At 39.1% G+C, this 19537-nt stretch overlaps 2 protein-coding genes across 3 annotated transcripts in view; one reads left to right on the forward strand and one right to left on the reverse strand.

Moving 5' to 3' along the window:
- LOC126336668 (solute carrier family 17 member 9) overlaps positions 1 to 7583 on the reverse strand; it is a 103747-nt gene extending 96164 nt beyond the window's left edge. For both annotated transcript variants that reach the window (XM_050000615.1, XM_050000616.1), the window contains exon 1: positions 7367 to 7583. In XM_050000615.1, the coding sequence (XP_049856572.1) occupies positions 7367 to 7386 (20 nt within the window). In that variant the 5' untranslated portion in view covers positions 7387 to 7583. The remainder of the gene's footprint in view (positions 1 to 7366) is intronic.
- Positions 7584 to 7644: 61 nt separating this feature from the next.
- Positions 7645 to 19537, forward strand: part of LOC126336667 (protein O-glucosyltransferase 2-like) — a 60101-nt gene continuing 48208 nt past the window's right edge. The window contains exon 1 of the mRNA XM_050000614.1: positions 7645 to 8141. Within this exon, the coding sequence (XP_049856571.1) occupies positions 7963 to 8141 (179 nt within the window). The 5' untranslated portion in view covers positions 7645 to 7962. The remainder of the gene's footprint in view (positions 8142 to 19537) is intronic.

Consider the following 19537-nt stretch of genomic DNA (forward strand, 5'->3'; position numbering starts at 1 on the left):
TCATGATATGAATCTATGGCAAGGACAGCCCCTGCTTTTTTCCCCCTTCATAACCCTATCTGCTCCCAAATACCCATCATTTGGTTATTCTCTATTCAGGAGCTACCTCCCTTGATGTTGACGCCCTCCTCTCAGATGGCTCCATAAAAGCAAACTACTAACAGTAACTCCAATATGACAGCAGTCATCTGTTCCAAATTAAAATATACACCAAATGTCGCCGCTTCAGCAATGGGAATCGTAAGTTATCGAAATGTAAGAAAAATGTTGCCAGAACATTTACAGACATCAATACACTGCCCAGTTAGACCTGAAACAGACTTCTTGCACAATATCTTCCCACAAGACCAACAAACCTATCACCGCTATATGAGTCCCGACTCGATGTTGTCAAAGTTCACTGAACTGTGGAGGTTGGGACTGCTCCTCTGTTGCCAAAATCCCCCTGACCTAGACTTCCACAGATGCACTTATGTTGTTGTTGTGGTCTTCAGTCCTGAGACTGGTTTGATGCAGCTCTCAATGCTACTCTATCCTGTGCAAGCTTCTTCATCTCCCAGTACCTACTGCAACCTACATCCTTCTGAATCTGTTTAGTGTATTCATCTCTTGGTCTCCCTCTACGATTTTTATCCTACAGGCTGTCCTTCAATACTAAATTGGTGATCCCTTGATGCCTCAGAACATGTCCTACCAACCCATCCCTTCTTCTAGTTAAGTTGTGCCACAAACTTCTCTTCTCCCCAATCCTATTCAATACCTCCTCATTAGTCATATGATCTACCCACCTAATCTTCAGCATTCTTCTGTAGCACCACATTTCGAAAGCTTCTATTCTCTTCTTGTCTAAACTAGTTATCGTTCAAGTTTCACTTCCATACATGGCTACACTCCATATAAATACTTTCAGAAATGTCTTCCTGACACTTAAATCTATACTCAATGTTAACAAATTTCTTTTCTTCAGAAACGCTTTCCTTGCCATTGCCAGTTTACATTTGATATCCTCTCTACTTCGACTATCAGCACTTATTTTGCTTCCCCCCCTTGCTACTTTAAGTGTCTCATTTCCTAATTTACCCTCAGCATCACCCGACTTAATTAGACTACATTCCATTATCCTCATTTTGCTTTTGTTGATGTTCATTTTATACCCTCCTTTCATGACACTGTCCATTCCATTCAATTGCTCTTCCAAGTCCTTTGCTGTCTCTGACAGAATCACAATGTCATTGGCAAACCTCAGAGTTTTTATTTCTTCTCCATGGATTATAATAACTACTCCGAATTTTTCTTTTGTTTTCTTCACTGCTTGCTCAATATACAGATTGAATAACATCGGGGAGAGACTACAACCCTGTCTCACTCCCTTCCCAACCACTGCTTCTCTTTTGTGCCCCTCGACTCTTATAACTGCCATCTGGTTTCTGTATAAATTGTAAATAGCCTTTCGCTCCCTGTATTTTACCCCTGCCACATTCAGAATTTGAAAGAGAGTATTCCCGTCAACATTGTCAAAAGCTTTTTCTAAGTCTACAAATGCTAGAAATGTAGGTTTGTCTTTCCTTAATCTAGGTTCTAAGATAAGTTGTAGGGTCAGTATTGCCTCACGTGTTCCAATATTTCTACATAATCCAAACTGATCTTCCCCGAGGTCAGCTTCTACCAGTTCTTCCATTTGCCTGTAGAGAATACGCATTAGTATTTTGCATCCGTGATTTATTAAACTGATTGTTCGGTAATTTTCACATCTGTCAGCACCTGCCTTCTTTGGGATCAGAATTATTATATTCTTCTTGAAGTCTGAGGTTATTTAGCCTGTCTCATACACCTTGCTCACCAGATGGTAGAGTTTTGTCAGGACTGGCTCTCCCAAGGATGTCAGTAGTTCTAATGGAATGTTGTCCACTCCCGGGACCTAGTTTCGACTCAGGTCTTTCAGTGCTCTATCAAACTCTTCACGCAGTATCGTATCTCCCATTTCATCTCCATCTACATCCTCTTCCATTTCCATAATATTGTCCTCAAGTACATTGCCCTTGTATAGGCCCTCTATATACTCCTTCCACCTTTCTGCTTTCCCTTCTTTGCTTAGAACTGGGTTTCCATCTGAGCTCTTGATATTCCTACACATGGTTCTCTTTTCTCCCAAGGTCTCTCTAATTTTCCTGTAGGCAGTATCTATCTTACCCCTAGTGAGATAACTCTCTACATACTTACATTTGTCCTCTAGCCATACCTGCTTAGCCATTTTGCACTTCCTGTAGATCTCGTTTTTGAGACGTTTGTATTACTTTTTGCCTGCTTCATTTACTGAGTTTTTATATTTTCTCCGTTCATCCATTAAATTCCTCTCCCTGAAACTCTGTACAACCTCTGGTTCTTTCAGTTTATCCAGATCCCATCTGCTTAAATTCCCACCTTTTTGCAGTTTCTTCAATTTTAATTTGCAGTTCATAACCAATAGATTGTGAGTCCACATCTACCCCTGGAAATGTCTTACAATTTAAAACCTGGTTCCTAAATCTCTGTCTTACCATTATGTAATCTATCTGAAACCTGTCCAGTATCTCCAAGCTTCTTCCATGTGTACAACCTTCTTTTATGATTCTTGAACCAAGTGTTCGCTATGATTAAGTTGTGCTCTGTGCAAAATTCTATCAGGCGGCTTCCTCTTTCACTTCTTAGCCCCAATCCATATTCAACTACTACGTTTTCTTCTCTCCCTTTTCCTACTACTGAATTCCAGTCACCCAAGACTATTAAATTTTCATCTCCCTTCACTACCTGAATAATTTCTTTTATTTCATCATACATTTCTTCAATTTCTTCGTCATCTGCAGAGCTAGTTGGCATTTAAACTTGTACTACTGTAGTAGGCATGGGCTTAGTGTCTATCTTGGCCACAATAATGCATTCACTATGCTGTTTGTAGTAGCTTACCCGCACTCCTATTTTTTTTATTCATTATTAAAGTTGACTCCTGCATTACCCCTATTTGATTTTGTATTTATAACCCTGTATTCATCTGACCAGAAGTCTTGTTCCTCCTGCCACCGAACTTCACTAATTCCCACTATATCTAATTTTAACCTATCCATTTCCCTTTTTAAATTTTCTAACATACCTGCCCGATTAAGGGATCTGACATTCCACGCTCCAATCCATAGAATGCCAGTTTTCTTTATCCTGATAACGACGTCCTCTTGAGTAGTCTCCACCTGGAGATCCCAAGGGGGGACTATTTTACCTCCGGAATATTTTACCCAAGAGGACGCCATCATCATTTAATCATACAGTAAAGCTGCATGCCCTCGGGAAAAATTACGGCCGTAGTTTCCCCTTGCTTTCAGCCGTTCGCAGTACCAGCACAGCAAGGCTGCTTTGGTTAGTGTTACAAGGCCGGATGAGTCAATCATCCATGCTGTTGCCCCTGCAACTACTGAAAAGGCTGCTGCCCCTCTTCAGGAACCACACATTTGTCTGGCCTCTCAACAGATACCCCTCCGTTGTGGTTGCACCTACGGTACGGCTATCTGTATCACTGAGGCACGCAAGCCTCCCCATCAACGGCAAGGTCCATGGTTCTTGGAGGAGGGAGGGGGTTCCACTTATAATTTCACCTTTAATCATCTGTCATTTTTCAGACCACTCCCACTCTCTATTTGCCTTTTATGCCTCTCTTCCCATATATCTCTCAGTTTCATGACTGTCACATTTTTTGGGCTTCATTTCACTACTGCTGCTAAGAACCACCTGCCTCTATGCCCCCCACTCATATCACCTCTCACACTCTCATTTTCCTACTCATCTCACAACTTTCCACTTGCTACACTTATTTTCTCTTCTCAAACTTCAGTCACTCTGTGCAACAACTCCTGGACACTGTCACCAAGGGTGAATGTACATGGGTGTCCATGATTCTATGGTAGTGTGTATTTAAACAAAGTAAACAGAAGTAACACAAAAGCAAGTATGGTCTTTGTGTTGTATGTTGTAGTATGTGTCTGTGCACTATCCAGTAGTCAAAGATCTCTCTCTCTCTCTCTCTCTCTCTCTCTCTCTCTCTCTCTCTCTCTCTCTCTCTCTCTCACACACACACACACACACACACACGCTCTGTGTTGAGGCACTACTGCTTAATGAGATGTTTTATAGGACATTGTGAGCAAGAAGAGTGATGAAGCAGCAAGGGGGAGGAAAGATGTCGGAGAGCTGAGTGGGAAAGGCAGCAAGGAATGGGATAGAAATGTGGCATCCCCTCTATCCAAGATAATCCCTCAGCACAATTGAGCAGCACTGATGGGACAAAATAGTCAGGGCAATGCAGCTGAGCATGTGTATGTATATTTTGTATTAGTTAACTCTGAAAAAATGGAAAAAGCACTGTGTGAAAGGTCTACATAATTTTCAATATTGTTTATGTGCCAGTCTTACTTATGTACCTTTTTAATGTTCCTCAATGCCTCAACTACTGGCATATGATGAGTTGTTATCTTTACTCCTTCCATTATTAGCAGTCCAGTGGAGACTCCCTCTTATCACTTATGCCTCTCAAACTTTTGTAAATTCCAAGATGCACATAATTTATCTTATCTAATCAGAAAGTGTAAACAAACAAACTGTAGAAGTCATGGTAGATGGCAAAGGATATCACAGTTTATCAAAAAGTTGATACAATAATTGTAGTATGGAAGTTCTGGTTGAATGTAAACACTTTAGGAGTAAAGGAGACCACTCTGGAAAGCAGATGAAGTGACTCATCAACAGGCATATATAAGAAAGAAAGAAAACTCACTGGCTTCTGGAAGAAATCCTTTCTCCATCTAGTGTACACATACACACAAAGAGAAGGAGATTGGTTTTAACATTCTGTCAACAACAAGATCATTAGAGATGGAGCACAAGGTCAGATTAAGGAAGAATGTGGTAGAAAATCAGCTGTCTCTCTTCAAGAGAAACACCCCAGCATTTGCTTGAAACAATTTAGGGAAATCATAGGAAACGTAAATCAGGATTGGCTGACATATGCTTGAACCATTGTTCTCCCAAATGCGACATGCACATGTGTCGGACACACACACACACACACACACACACACACACACACACACACACACACATGTGCCCCTTCAAGGTGCCAGCTGGATGTATAATGGCAGGATTGCTGTTCAGCAGGTGGACTGGAGTGGGGGTGGTGGTTTTATAGAGTGGGGTGGGTAGAGGGGGGTGGAGAGGGGGTGGGAGGGAGAGGGAGGGAGAGGGAGAGAGAGAGAGAGAGAGAGAGAGAGAGAGAGAGAGAGAGAGAGAGGAGGCACGAAGAGGGATTGGAGGTGGGTAGCTAGTGGCTCGGAGGGAGGCAGGTGGTCTGCTGGCTAGGAATTCACGAGGGAGGGATGGAAGGTTCACAGGCTAGGCATGTGATGCATGGGTGTTGGAGCTAGTGGGGAGTGGCAAATGATGGATGTTATGTGGAGATGTGAATTGGGAGAGGATTATAGAGCAGATGAAATGGAAACTGTCAGATGGAGGGTGTGGGGATGGTGAGTTTACGGAGATTGAGGCCAGGAGAGTTAGAGGAGCAAAGGATGTGTTGCAAGGATAACTCATATCTGTATAGTTCAGAAATGCTAATTGTGGATGGAAAGGTACAGATGGCTCAGGTTGTGATGCAACCATTGTAACTGAGCTAGTTGTGCTCAGCTGCTGGCAACTTTGTTCTTGGCCAAGTTTGGCAGTGGTCTTTCATTCACATGTACAGCTGGTTGGTTCTTATAAAAAGTCGTGCAGTGATTGCAACAGAGTTGGTAATGACATGGCTGCTTTCGCATGTGGCTCTGCCGGTAATGGCGTAGGATAAGCCTGCGACAGTACTGGAGTAGGAAATGCTTGGTATGCGGATTAGGCAGGTGTTGCACCTGGGCCATCCACAGGAATATAATCCCTATTGCCAGGCACTGGGAGTGGCATACAGATAAACTAGGATGTTGTATAGGTTGGGTGGGAATGTTTTTGGGTAGGATGTCCCTCATTCCAGGGCTTGATGAGAGTTAATCAAGGCCCTGGTGAAGGATGTGGTTCAGTTATTCGAGTGCAAGGTTATATTGGACGACAAGGGGACTATCCTATGTAGGTGATTCTTGGGATGGTGGGAGGATTAAGGGTGTGTGAGAATATGGATATGGCATGAAAATCTGCTTGTGGACTAGGATAGGGGGTTATGCCTCTCTGTGAAGGCCCTTGTGCAACTTCTAGCATACTGGGCAAGGGAATTCCCATCACTACAGATACACATCCACATGTGCCCTGGCTGAATGAGAGTGATTTTTTGATGTAGAAGGGATACAATAAAATACATGTGGAAGAATTTGTACCTCTGTATGCTCCACAGTTTCAAACCTGATCTGTCCATCATTGAAACTGTAAAATATATGCTTTCAGATCCTTTAAAATGGTTCAGAAAGCATTGCTTTCCTTGGACCTTGCTGCTAAATATACACAAAGCATTAGGTAATGTATTATATGAAAACCAGATTTACTCACAAACAATTTAGAAACATAATTATTCCACATCAGAGTGCCCTCACTTTCTCTAGCGTGCAAGCTGCATACATGATCCATTTGAAAGATGAAGCAGCACAAATACATGCTATACAACACAGTAATATACTGAGTCAAAACCAATGGGTGGTGCTGCAAACTTCAGTTGACCCTTAGATATTCATTAAGAATAACCAATCAATTATGGAGTGAATGTTGGCTACATTGGTTTCGTACTTAAGCCAGAAAATCTAAACTACGCAAAAAGAAAGGTTCACATATCCTTATTCAGACATGTATTAAAATGTAGAAGTTTTTGGCAATGATGAACAAAAATTTTCTACTATGCTACAGATCAATCGGACAACATAATGTTTATTATACATTCACATTTTTTTTCTAACAACCAAGTTGTAACCTTATGGCTGTTGCTTATCACAGATGAAATGCCTATCAGTTTCCAACAGTTTCTTCTGCTGTATGAACTTTACTTTTCCTAATGTATTTGACTAAATTCGCTCAGTCTAGATGAGGTGAAGAGAAAACCACTGGCAACTGTTGAAATCTCTGTATACTGCCATCGAAAAAAAAAGAACTTGTTATAAACAACAGCAATATTTTACAACGAACTTTTAGAATTTTATAATTAACAAGTGTGTACAGAGGGCAGAGGATTTTTATAATATTAAACATTAAATGTTTGTGTTCACTTGGATTTAAAATTCAATTTTGAAGTTTAATACAATCTTGTGGTTAAAAACCGGCGATGTTCATTTGGACTGCTGATGACAAACAACTACTAAATTCTATTCTATTTTATTCTTACCTCGACCACAATTCATCCATGCTGTCAAACAATATGCTTTCCCCTCAAATGTATGGGATCTATTTCCATTCTTCCACAAAGTAAATGTATGACCCTTTTCATCCGTTCGGACCAAGCACTTATTTTATCTCATCATTGTTCACCATGTCAGCAACAGCAGGTGGTATTCAAAACATTAGCAGACGCCACATAGTGTTTGAGATTGTCAACTGTTTTAGATGCAGACTCAACAACTCCCCAAACGCACAGTAGACTTACTTGGTTGCTTTCGTTATTTACGACGACGGAGCTTATGTCTTTTTTTGTATTCGTGAACCCCTTTATTATTTAATGTGGGATGACTTTGCATGAAGGTATATAAGTCGTTAGAACCTGATACTTCACGTGAAGTACATGCTTCGAATGTCTGCAGATGTTGGCACTAAAAAGTGTTTACTTTGCACCCGCTAACAAGTGTTTTCATTGGGGCGGGGAAATGTTTTGTGTATGTGAGTGAAAATGAACACGATGATCCTTTTTCAATTGCACTTTGTAGGGGCGGTGATACTTTGACTATACACATCTCGGTATCTTCTGTTGCTAGTCAAGGGAGAAAAATGTGGCGGTCACATTACACTGCGTTTTTTGTAATCGTTTACTTAATTTTTACGTGCACTAACTGTGGTGAAATAGACCCTGCCTCATCAGTGGTTTGGGGACCCGGTTTATCACCTGATCTCATCGTTATGCCAGCTCGTTATTTCTTTATTCATGCTATGGATACTAATAAAACGAGGTACGTGTGAATTAAGGCACATTTTTAACTTACCGGTCGTTCTGAAAGCACAAAAAAATTTCTTTGATTCAGACAGAATTATCATACCGTATTATTACATAGAGGAAAAGGAAGTATAATAGATTGCACAGTACGTAATCACAACCAGTGGTTTACACACGTCGTAGTGTCGAAGGCCTTGTATATGCAGGGTAATATATTTAAGTGTGCGATATACAAATAATAACTCCTTCCTTCCTTCCTTCAAACAAACGTAGTGAGGAGGCCCTCAAAGGCGCTGATATGCGATAAAACTAAAAATGTATATTGTAATACATATTTACAAAAGAACATAAATACTGATAATCCTTCCACAAATACTAAGTAAAATGGTCTCCAATGATGAGGAATATGTAAAACATCTAAACTATATTTTCAATTGAAATTAACACCAAACTTTTCACAAACATGAAAATGCATAGACAATGAACTGAATTTCATAATTCTTGGACTACAGTAGCCACAGATCACAAAAAAGAAAACAGTTCACAATGCTTAATTACGCAGATCCGTTGCTGCAATGACGATGTGCAGAAGACAACTTTTTAGTTACACGTTATTTCGTGTTAGGCCTAGTTCTATTTACACCAACCATGTATACTAAGAACCAATGAGATTATAAAAGCAAAATAGTCTTAGAAGAACCTGAATTTCATTTCCTTTGTGGATACCCTCTTAGAAGTTTCATGGCATTTCTGCAAATTGCTTAAGAAGCTGCAGGAATTGGTTATTCAATAAAGTAATATTCCAGTTTTCTTGTCAAATAGTTGTTATTCAAATTAACCTGTCCCTGGCAACCTACAAAAAATGATGCATTTTGTGTTAGAATGCAAACATGGTTTTGTTCAACAACTGTAAGGTTGATGCACTTAATTATTTTCATTTACCACCTGTCCTCTTCATTTCAATAGAACTGCTACATGTCACATCGCCAGTGATCCTCGTTATATAATTGTATCTAGGGTAGCCCTTGTAATACTTTCCTTCAGCAAAAGTTTTCTGCAGCTACTTGTAAAATACCTCCAACCATTCAACCTCTTTCATTTGTAACATTCTTCTCTAGGCCTTTTTTTGTTGTCGATTTATCTCCACTTCTTGGGGCCTACTGATCAGTCCTGATCTTTAACAGTCTATTGTAATACCACATTTCAGTGTTTCTTATGTCATATGTTGTCTTCCCCATTGTCCATATCTCACTCCCTTACAGAGCTTTGCTTCAAACGTACCTATTCATTAATCTGTTTCTAGTCTCAAAAGTTTGTGTGTTTCAATGCTAGGAGTGTCTCTTTTACAAGAGAGCAATCCTTACTACCATACCTTTCTCACATTTCCCTTCTTTATCTACCGTACTTCCAAAACAGCAAAATATGTCCACCTCTTGTAGAGTCTTGTGTTCATTTTGAACACTTAATCATCCTATGCTTATACTTTCTTATTTAAAAGAAGTCTGCATTATAGCCATCAACTAGCTCAAGTTTCATTTCATGAAGCAAGTGATTCAACATCCGTTCGTTTTGTGACTATCTCTACTGTTATAACAGTAGCAAACCATATCATACTGATTTTCCTGTCCATGGCAATCAACTCTCACATCAAAATATTCCTTTAGTTTTCACAATGCCTCTTATACATATAAACTATGTATCAATGATGATAACAGCCAACCCTGGCTTACACCTTCCTGATTTTGGCTCCTTGTATCAACCCCTCAGTGCTGATCGCAACAGTCTGCTTTGCTAAAGTGAATGGATGACATTTTATTTTATTTCACCTTATGAAAAACCTTTGACAAATCTATGATGGTAACATATGTTTCCTTATTTTTCCTACCTGTATCCTATAGCATTAAACTAATATTAAAATTACTACTTAAGTGCCCCTGCTTCTTTTAAAAACAAACTACTGATCCTCTTGTAATCTGCTTTTAGTTTTGCTCTTCATTTGTTGGTGAAGTGCTTCTGTGAATATTTCTGATGCATTTTATAAATGATTGATTATGTGACTGTTTTCACATTTATCGATTTTTGTTTTCAATGGGAACTTCCCTAGTCACATAAATTTCATTTATGGGCTTATACAGTTCTTGCTGTGCCCATTTATCTGATGCCCAGAAGAGTTCTGTGGGTATTTCATCAATGTGTGATCATTTGTTTCTTCTGACTTCATGCAAGCTTGTTTGAAAAGTTTTGTGACCTGCCCTCAATTTCAGTAGCTGAATTTCTCCTCTGTAACTAAACAGTTTTCCCTGGAATTGTTTCCATCGTCTCACCCTTAAAACATCTTTTATGGCCATTATGTTTCCCATTACAGTATCTGCATGACATGTCATTTCTTTTGTTACAAGTTCTACCAAGCAGTATGAATTTATTTTCCTGCAGTTTGTTTATACTCCACCTCAAAGTTCTACTGAGCAATGTGAAGCTATATTCCTTCAGTTTATTTATATTCCACCTTTTTTCTGCTTCCTGATCAAAGTGTTGAATATGTTCGAGCTCAGTGTATATAGAAAACCTACACACAGTGATCTCTATCTCTAGATCATCATCATCCATCACAAAGAAATTTGGAGCTCAAGACTCTGGTCTATATAGCTCAAACACTTAAGTGTCCTGAAGGAATGGGTATGCAGAGCATCAAACTGAATGGGTGATGCAATCAAAGTCAAGAACACCTGAGAAAGAGGTTGAGACTGAGATGAAGATAAACCAAAAATTGCTTATTTGCATTATGTTGGCCCAATATCCATAAAGATCGGTAGACTCCTATGAAACATGTCGTCTAGTGTATTTTGCTCCCTTTAATTAAGTTAATCATATTTTATTGTACTGTTAAAGACAATCCAAAGCCAGGTTTGTACCACATTCCATGCGAACATAGACTGTCTTACATTGGACAGACTATCAGAACAGTTGAGGAGAGATGCAAGGAACCAGCAGCATACTTGACTAAAACAAGCAAGCAAATCATCTGTTGCCAGACACTGCATTAAATATAATCATGAAAATAAATATAATGAGACCATTATCGTGGTGCAAACATCAAGTTTCTGGTAAAACATAATTAAGGAGCCTATTGAAATAAAGATGTCAGGAAACCTAATAAACAGGGATGGAAGCCTTGGTTTAAATAATGCCTGGGGTCTGTCTCTCAATTTATTAATATTTCCATGACCATCACATCCATAAGAAATGGTTAACACTGAGGAACTTCCGTTTCCCACAGTTTCAATGCCTGGTCTGTAAAACAAAAGACCTCCGAAAGGTGCAGTGGTCATCAGGAATCGAATTTGGCTATAAGTAGTGGCATGAGACCAACAATAGCCCACAGCCTGGTTGGAGTTTCAGGCTTCAAGTATATATAATAGCAAGACTTACAGCATCTGAAGAAGACAGATGTGTTGGTTGTTAAAATATTGTGCAGAAAATGGAAACAATAGCTCTGCTGAACATTGTGAGCTCATTATAAACCACTCACACAGAGAAATCCTGAGAGATCGCCATCCAAATAAATTACCAAATGGTGCTTATGGTATTTTCACAAACATCTATTAAAAAAAAAAAAAAAAAAAAAAAAACAAAAAACCACAAGATAAAGACATAGCACTGTGTCACTACATTATACATAGCTCCTCGAAATTCTTCCATTATAATGAAGTCCATTCATAGCTTACATCACAGTATTCTTAAGTGCAAAAAATAATACAATTTTTATTAATTTTTCTGCAGTGGACCTTTGTTTACCATTTTTGTATGAATTTGGAGGCATTTTGCTCATATCTTCAGAATGTTATGATCATCATCATCATTCAGACTAATCCTATCTCATCAGAGACAGGGCCACTTGCCAAATACCAAGTCTGCTTCAAATTTTGCTTAGCATTTTGTGTGTGCATGACCACCAACAAACTGTGTAATGGAATGAATGCCCACCACCAAAATATGGCCAAGAGTAGAGTGGACTGTTCAGAGGTGAAACACACTGCTGACAACAACATGCTTGATTCTAATGGCTGTTTCACAACATGTACCATCTGGATCCATCCTTCCAGCACTACCTTTTCAAAACTACTTAGATGGGAATTGTTCTTGCAACACATACTTTATTTCTGTAATGATCCTGGTCTCAATCTCCACAATCTTTCCACCCACCCACACTTCCCAAAGCCTCTCTTTCCTCTGTTTTGTCAACTAGTCTCAGTTCACTTCCACATGTCATCATCTTCATGAAATGTACTATCTTACTGGCTTCAGTGCCTGTTGTGTCTTAATTTCTGTTTGACTGGATTTAAATTTCCAGTGTGTCAAAATACCCAGAACAGCATGCTATGTGCGTTGTAGTGATCCCTTAATATTTTCCACATAATGTATGCTGTATTGTTCCCTTGACACAAAGTAATAAAAGCTTGCCTGTATTTTTATGTGCATTGGATGTTATTCAGTAGTAGATAACTTTCAGCTTTGCTCTCATGCATCAATAGTCACTTCTCTTTAACATATCTTAGGAAATCAACATAACATTTTGTGGATACTGTTCTGTCGTACTACTGACCTCAGAAAGTTTTCCCTCACATTTTGGCTGCACAATGTGCATATCTTGCATTGCACCCCCTCTTAATTTGCAACATGTTTCTTCCTGATTTCCAGAAGGATAAATCTGGGAATTGCATTGTTGCCAGTTCCAAGTAACAATTTTGGTACATGTGTCCACATGCTTTGCACTTGAAGAAAGTGTTTCTCCTGCAAATTATGTCTTTTGCTTGCTCATGTAGAATTTGTTGCTTACCACCACCATCAGCATTGATAAGATGCAACAAATGGAATGAAAATTCACTAAATAAGTTGTGAAGATCACATTTGATGCTCACATTGGCTATGATGTTCACAGCAGAGTGCTCGGAATGCTACTGAACATTGAATGGCTCTCAGAAAATACATGCTGTAGGTGCACAGAAGAAGCCTAAACTTGACCATCATCATTCCACTTCATTTCGGTGAAAGAATCATTCAAATGGTCTATGGAACATGTAGCTAACTAACTAACAATTGTAGTACAGGAGAGTCAATGTCAGTTTTATGTTAAATTTTTAATAATGCCATGTTTATGTAAGATGTCATCTTTGTGATCTGCATCAAGGGTGATGACATCCTAGCCACATTCGTCCAGAACCTTCCTGAATTGTGCAAGTGGGAACTCTCCCTGCCCTGCACTATGTCTTATGTTTCTGTAACCCTCTTGGCTTCAAACTTCATTAGTCATTGTCTGTAACCAACTAGCCTCTTTCCTGTTCCCATTCCAGCACTACACAGCCCTCTATTCCACCAACTCATCCACTTCTCTCCTTTTCTGCTACCTCCCCTCCTCCCCCCCCCCCCCCTCTTTGCTGCCTTCCATCTAACCATCTAACCTCCCGACTCCACCTTGTACCCGTACACTCCCATAAGCAACACTTCACCATCCCTCACCCCTACCCTGCTATCCCTTCCCTTCCCTTCCCAGCCCCAGCCTAACCCATTGCACCCACCACTTGACTGCGTCTTCCATGATGTGCTGCTGCTTGCAGTCTGGCCTCAGCATCCATAGACTATGCTCATGTGTGAGTGAGCTGCATTTTCACGAGTGTAGGTGTGTGTTGTCTTGTCTATTTCTGATGAAGGCCTTGTTGGCCGAAAGCTCACTTTCTGACAGTCTTTTTGTTGTACTTACCTGCTACTCAGCATCTCCATTATACGGTGAGCAGAAGCTATCCTTTTCATAACATAGTTACATTCCATGCTGGATTTTCCATTGTTTGACTTATGCTTTCTTGTGTGACAATTGTTTTACTAAAAATCTATCATCAACAGAAGTGTGAACTATCTCTCTCTTTTGAACCCAATTTTCCAGGTAAGCCTGGAACTACTCATTTTCTGTTCCTTATTTGTGTAGTTGTATTTCATGATTAACTGTATAAAAAGTCTTGGACTAATATGATAACACGCCTGTAATGCAACCACCCTTGGCGAGAGCTTCATGTACCACTTTTGTTAACTCTTTACTGGCTGATATAACACTAAATCCACTTCAGAAACCAAAACTGCACTTAATTAATAAGATTTTATTTATTCAGGTAATTTGTTACTCTATCTTTCATGATGGATTCAGTTACTTTTCAGAATGCTATCAGTGGAGTGAAACTGTCTAGTAGTTTTCTACATTCCCGGAATTACCTTTTGTTTGTAAGTGTACAGCTCTTGTGCTTCAGATGCTCTGGAAAAATATCTGAACTAAAGGACTTATTTATTATGATTGTTAATAGAGTTTGTATGCTGTCTATGAACACTTAAGAACAGAGACCTTTCTGTGCCAGCTGACTTCTTACTTTTTAATTTCCAAGTTGTCTTTCAGATTCCAAGCTCTGTTGTGAGAAACATAATTGTTCAGCCATGTAATTCATTGTGAGTGCTGCATGTGTACTAGGAAGATTTTGTTGCAACTTTTCTGCAATGCCAGAAAAAATAGTCATTTACAAAATTTGCCAATCTCTGCGGTTTTTCTTATTAGTCTACTCCTGTCTTTGATTTTGTGTGTCCATTTTTTCCAGTTCTGTGTTTTATGACATCACACACCACTTTGCTTTTATTTCTTGCATTACACACTATTTTGTCATTCTTGCAGCAAGCAGTACCCTCCTTTGTATCTTTTGTACTTGAGCCACTAATTTAGGAACTGTGGGTTATCTGGTCTCCTGGCCTGACTTTGAAAGCTTGCTAGGAAGCTTGGAACTCAATCATGGCCGGTAGGCAGCACAGTTAAGCTACGAGTACTAGAATTGCCGCACTGACCTTGATGGACCACAATGCCACATCCATCTCACCTGCCAATTAACGCTCATGGCAGCACTAAAAAGCTTGTTACTTTTAATTGTATATTTGTCTCATTTTCATAGTACTATTTGAATTGCACTGTTGTTCTTGGTTTTCCATCTCACTGTGTCTCAGACTATCCTCATAGGATTACTCGCTTGACCTCTTTATTTCTGTAGTGCTGTCTTTACTTGTTCACTTCCTCATTGTGTGTTTTGTCTGCCTGCACTTGGCAGAAAATTAAAAGACTTTCAGAATGACAACTACATTTACTCAATAGATGAATTCTTAGATATGAAGTAGTAACTGTAAAAAAATAATTAATTAATTAATTAATTTGTGTGAAGAAAACTTATGTTATGGTGACACATTCCACATCATTACGAAATGTCGTATTCATGATCTATGGAACAAGTATTAATATATGTATGTATTTCGGTTATTGGCAACCCTCAGGCTAGTTGGCCCAGCATTAGTGGATTCTTTTGAGTCATTCTCAACCTTCTACCAAATTCTGGTCACAACAAGAGTAGCGTAGTGCTGTTCTAAAGAACTGAATTATTCAAGTATCTAAGAGAGCTTCCTAATACCCACACTATTTTCCTTAGCTGCTGAAGATGGAGTGGCTAATTTTGAAAATGTCTCCCCACAATTTAATTTCAACAATGTACAGAATTTCAAGAACTTAGCATCTACAGTGTTTTCCAGATGCACTTTAACCCGGGTCTGATATACGTCTTTAGCTTTATTGTTTGACAGTAATGATCAGAGCTGCCAAGTTACAAATACTGTACAATTTCCTCTGACAATTTTTGTACGCAAATGGTCCAAGACTGATGTTAAACTTTTTGATGCCCATATAGCTGAATGTCATTTAGCTGTTGACAGAACAATCCATGAAGATTTAATGATTACTGTAGCAGAATATTATTAAAAATGTGCCACAAAACCCAGAAAATTCTGGTCATACATGAAGCTTATTAGGGGCACCAAAATTGGTATCCAGACACTCAAAGCTCACACAGGAACTGAAACTGAGAGTAGCAAAGCAAAATCAGAAATGCTGTACTCGATTTTTAAGTATCCCTTTAAAAAGAAGAATACAGGACTACTGCTCTAACTTAATTCTCATGCCACTGTAAAAGATTAGTGAAGACATTAGTATCAGTGGCATTGAGAAAAACTGAAATTGTTGAAACTGAACAAAGCTCCAAGACTAGTTGCCATCTTTGTCAGATTCTATATAAATTTGCAGTTGAGTCAGTCCCTCTTTTAATCATAATATACTGCATATCACACAGACAAAAAATGGTGCCCAGTAGTTGCAAGTAAGCATACGATACATACATTTACAAATACAGTAGCAGAAGTGATCCACAAAGCTTCAGTTGGGTGGAGAATAATTGACAGAAGTAGAAGTGACTTCAGCTGTGCCCCAGGTAAATGTGTGGGAACACTTGCTGTTCATATTATATATTAATGGCCTTGCAGACAACATTAATGTCAACTTCAGACTTTTTGCAGATGGTGGAATTATTTATAATGAAATACTGTCCGAAAAAAGCTGCACAAATATTCAGCCAGATCTTGATAGAATTTCAAAGTAGTACAAAGATTGGGAAGTTTCTTTAATTGTTCAGAAGTGTACTTCAGAAAATGAAAAAATAGCCTAACATCCAATGATTACAATGTGAATGAGTCATAGGCCTATTTGGGATCAGTAAACTCATACAAGTACCTAGGTATAACAATTCATTGGGATATGAACTTGAATGATCACATGGGTTCAGTCATAGGTAAAGTACTAGACAATTGCAATCAGTCTACAAAAAATTTGATTACAAGACACTTGTGCAGTCCATCCTAGAATATTGCTCAAGAGTTTGAGACCATACCAGATGATAATAACAGCAGATATTGAATGTATACGAAGAAGGGCAGCCTGAATGATACTGGTTTGTTCGACCCGTAGGAGAGTGTCACAGAGGTGCTGAATGAACTGAACTGGCAGACACTTGAAGATAGATGTAAATTATCTGTGAAAACCAACTTAGAAAATGTCAAGAATCAACTTTAAATGGTGAACCCCTATGTATTGCTCTGATAGTGATTGCGAAGAGAAGATTAGACTGACTACAGCACATCCAGAGGCAATTAAGCAACTCTTCTTCCTGCACTCTGTATGTGAATGGTATGGCTAAAAGCCCTATACTATATTGAAAAGACAGATTAGATGCCATAGCAGGGGGAGTTCTCATTGAAGTCCATTGAACTTTAAACTGAGTCTGACTTTGAAGTTATCTAATAATAAGTTTGTTGCAGCTCAAAGTACGATTACAATAATACACAAAATTAGAAATCCTACATATTGTGATTTGCATAATTGCCTATTGACCATATACTTTTGGTACAGATTTCTATATGGTAACATTTGAATATTCAATGACACAGTTTACACTTTCACATTGCAGTTGGTTCATAATATGACATTTTGTTGCAAACGAGGTGGCGGGAACAGTGGACTGCCATTCTGGTGATCATGTGTCTCATCTCAAAGTTTTCCTTTGTCCATGTTCAGTCAATCGTGGTACCAGTGCTGTGAAATTCTGGAGGTACGTATTCCAATATTTTCTTCCATGTTTTTAGTAGACTTTTCAAAGCACTGGTGTTTGGTAGCATCATGTTTGTCTTTAGGTCTTCAGTGAGAAGGATTTCCTTACCAACAGATATACAAGTCTGGATCATATTGTTCTAGACACTCTAATTGCTTTCTTTTTATAGGTCACCTTTATTCTTTCTAGTATCGGTAGGTTTTTCACTGTGAGATGTAGTCCAATGATTTCTATGCCGTATGTCAGTATTGCGGAGATTTTGGCTCTGAATAGAGCCATTGCTGTCTCTTGGCTGAGGGAGCTAATGTTTTCTATTTCATAGATAGCTATTACTGCTTGCATTGCTTTCTCAGTTACATTTTTTGTGAAACATTTTGCACTGGCGGATTAAATCTGTGTGCCAGACTGCGACTCAAACTCAGAACCTATGTCTTTCATGGGCAAGTGCCCCACCGACGGAGATACCCAAGCACGACTCGACCCATCCTCACAGCTTTACTTCTGACACTTCTGGAATTTTGCACTTATTTGTATCATGACCCCTTGGTACTTGAAGTCTGGTACGATTTTCAGTTTTCTCTCCTGTTTGTAGATCTCAGGCGGTGCTATTTATCCATTTCTGAGAACCATCATTTCTGTTTGTGCCTCAAGTATTTCGAATCCATATTTGATGCACCAATCTTCCATGTCGTTTATTGCTTTCTCTAGCTTTGCAATGTTATTTGAGCCTATTACAACATCATCTGCATATGCACATGAGATTACGTCCTCCCTTTGGGGTAATCTTACAATATCTTATGCTGCAATGATGATGATGATGATGATGTTTGGTTTGTGGAGCACTCAACTGAGCGGTCGTCAGCACCCAGATAAAGTCACAATTTTTACACAGTCCAATTTCTTTCACAGTCACGAATGATGATGAAATGAGGAGGACAACACGAACACCCAGACCCCGAGCCGAGAAAATCCCCAACCCGTCCAGTAATCAAACCTGGAACCCTGTGATCCAAAGGTACCAACACTAGCCCCTAGACCATGAGCTGCGAACTTTATGCCGCAAGGATAAATAACAGAGAACTCAGTGGGTCCCTGTGAAGTACTCCATCTGATTGGAGTATTGATTCTGATAGGAAGAAGTTGTCTAGGATCCCTATTTCATTCCATCGCAGTGTTGCACTTATGATTCATGTCCATATGTTGTTTTCGCTTAAGGTTTCCTTTAGCTTTTTGGTCATTGGCTTTCTGTTTATACTGTCAATGCCTGTTGTGAAGTCTATAAATAATACATAAAGCTTCTCTTTGTCTTCAACAGCTTCCCATACAATCTTCAGCAGGAGTTCTATTGCAGTCAGAGTTGATCTTCCTTTCCTGAACCCAATTTAGCTTTACCAGAGGTGTTTGTTGATTTTTGCTTATTCTTTCTGTTATTATTTTTGTAAATACTTTGAAAGGTAAGTTTTCTAGTGCTATGCGTCTGTATTTTCTAGGGCCCTTGGGATCTCCTTTTCCTTTATATAGTACTTTTTTTCTTTATTGCCTCCACCATTCTGGAATGGAGTCTGTTTCTATGCACTTACTGTAGAGTTCTGTCCAGATTTGCATTAGTATTTGGGCAGTGCCTTTTAAGTATTTGCTTTACAGTCTGTCAGGGCTTTCAGCTTTTTCAGTACTTGATGCTGTTAATGGCATCTTCAACCTCATCTGTGGTCAAGTTATCTGGATGCAAGTAAACAGTCTAATTGAACTGAAGGTAATCATCAGATGTTTTACAAGCCAGCCAATTCTGCCTTAATGGTTGTGGAGTCATTCAAAGGAATTCTACACTCAGTAGAGCAGAAATACCCAGATCGTGCAGTATTAGATGGAGGCTTCTTTAACCTACCAAGTACAGACTGGAACG

Source organism: Schistocerca gregaria, chromosome 2, assembly GCF_023897955.1.
Source record: "Schistocerca gregaria isolate iqSchGreg1 chromosome 2, iqSchGreg1.2, whole genome shotgun sequence".
Lineage (NCBI taxonomy): Eukaryota > Metazoa > Arthropoda > Insecta > Orthoptera > Acrididae > Schistocerca > Schistocerca gregaria.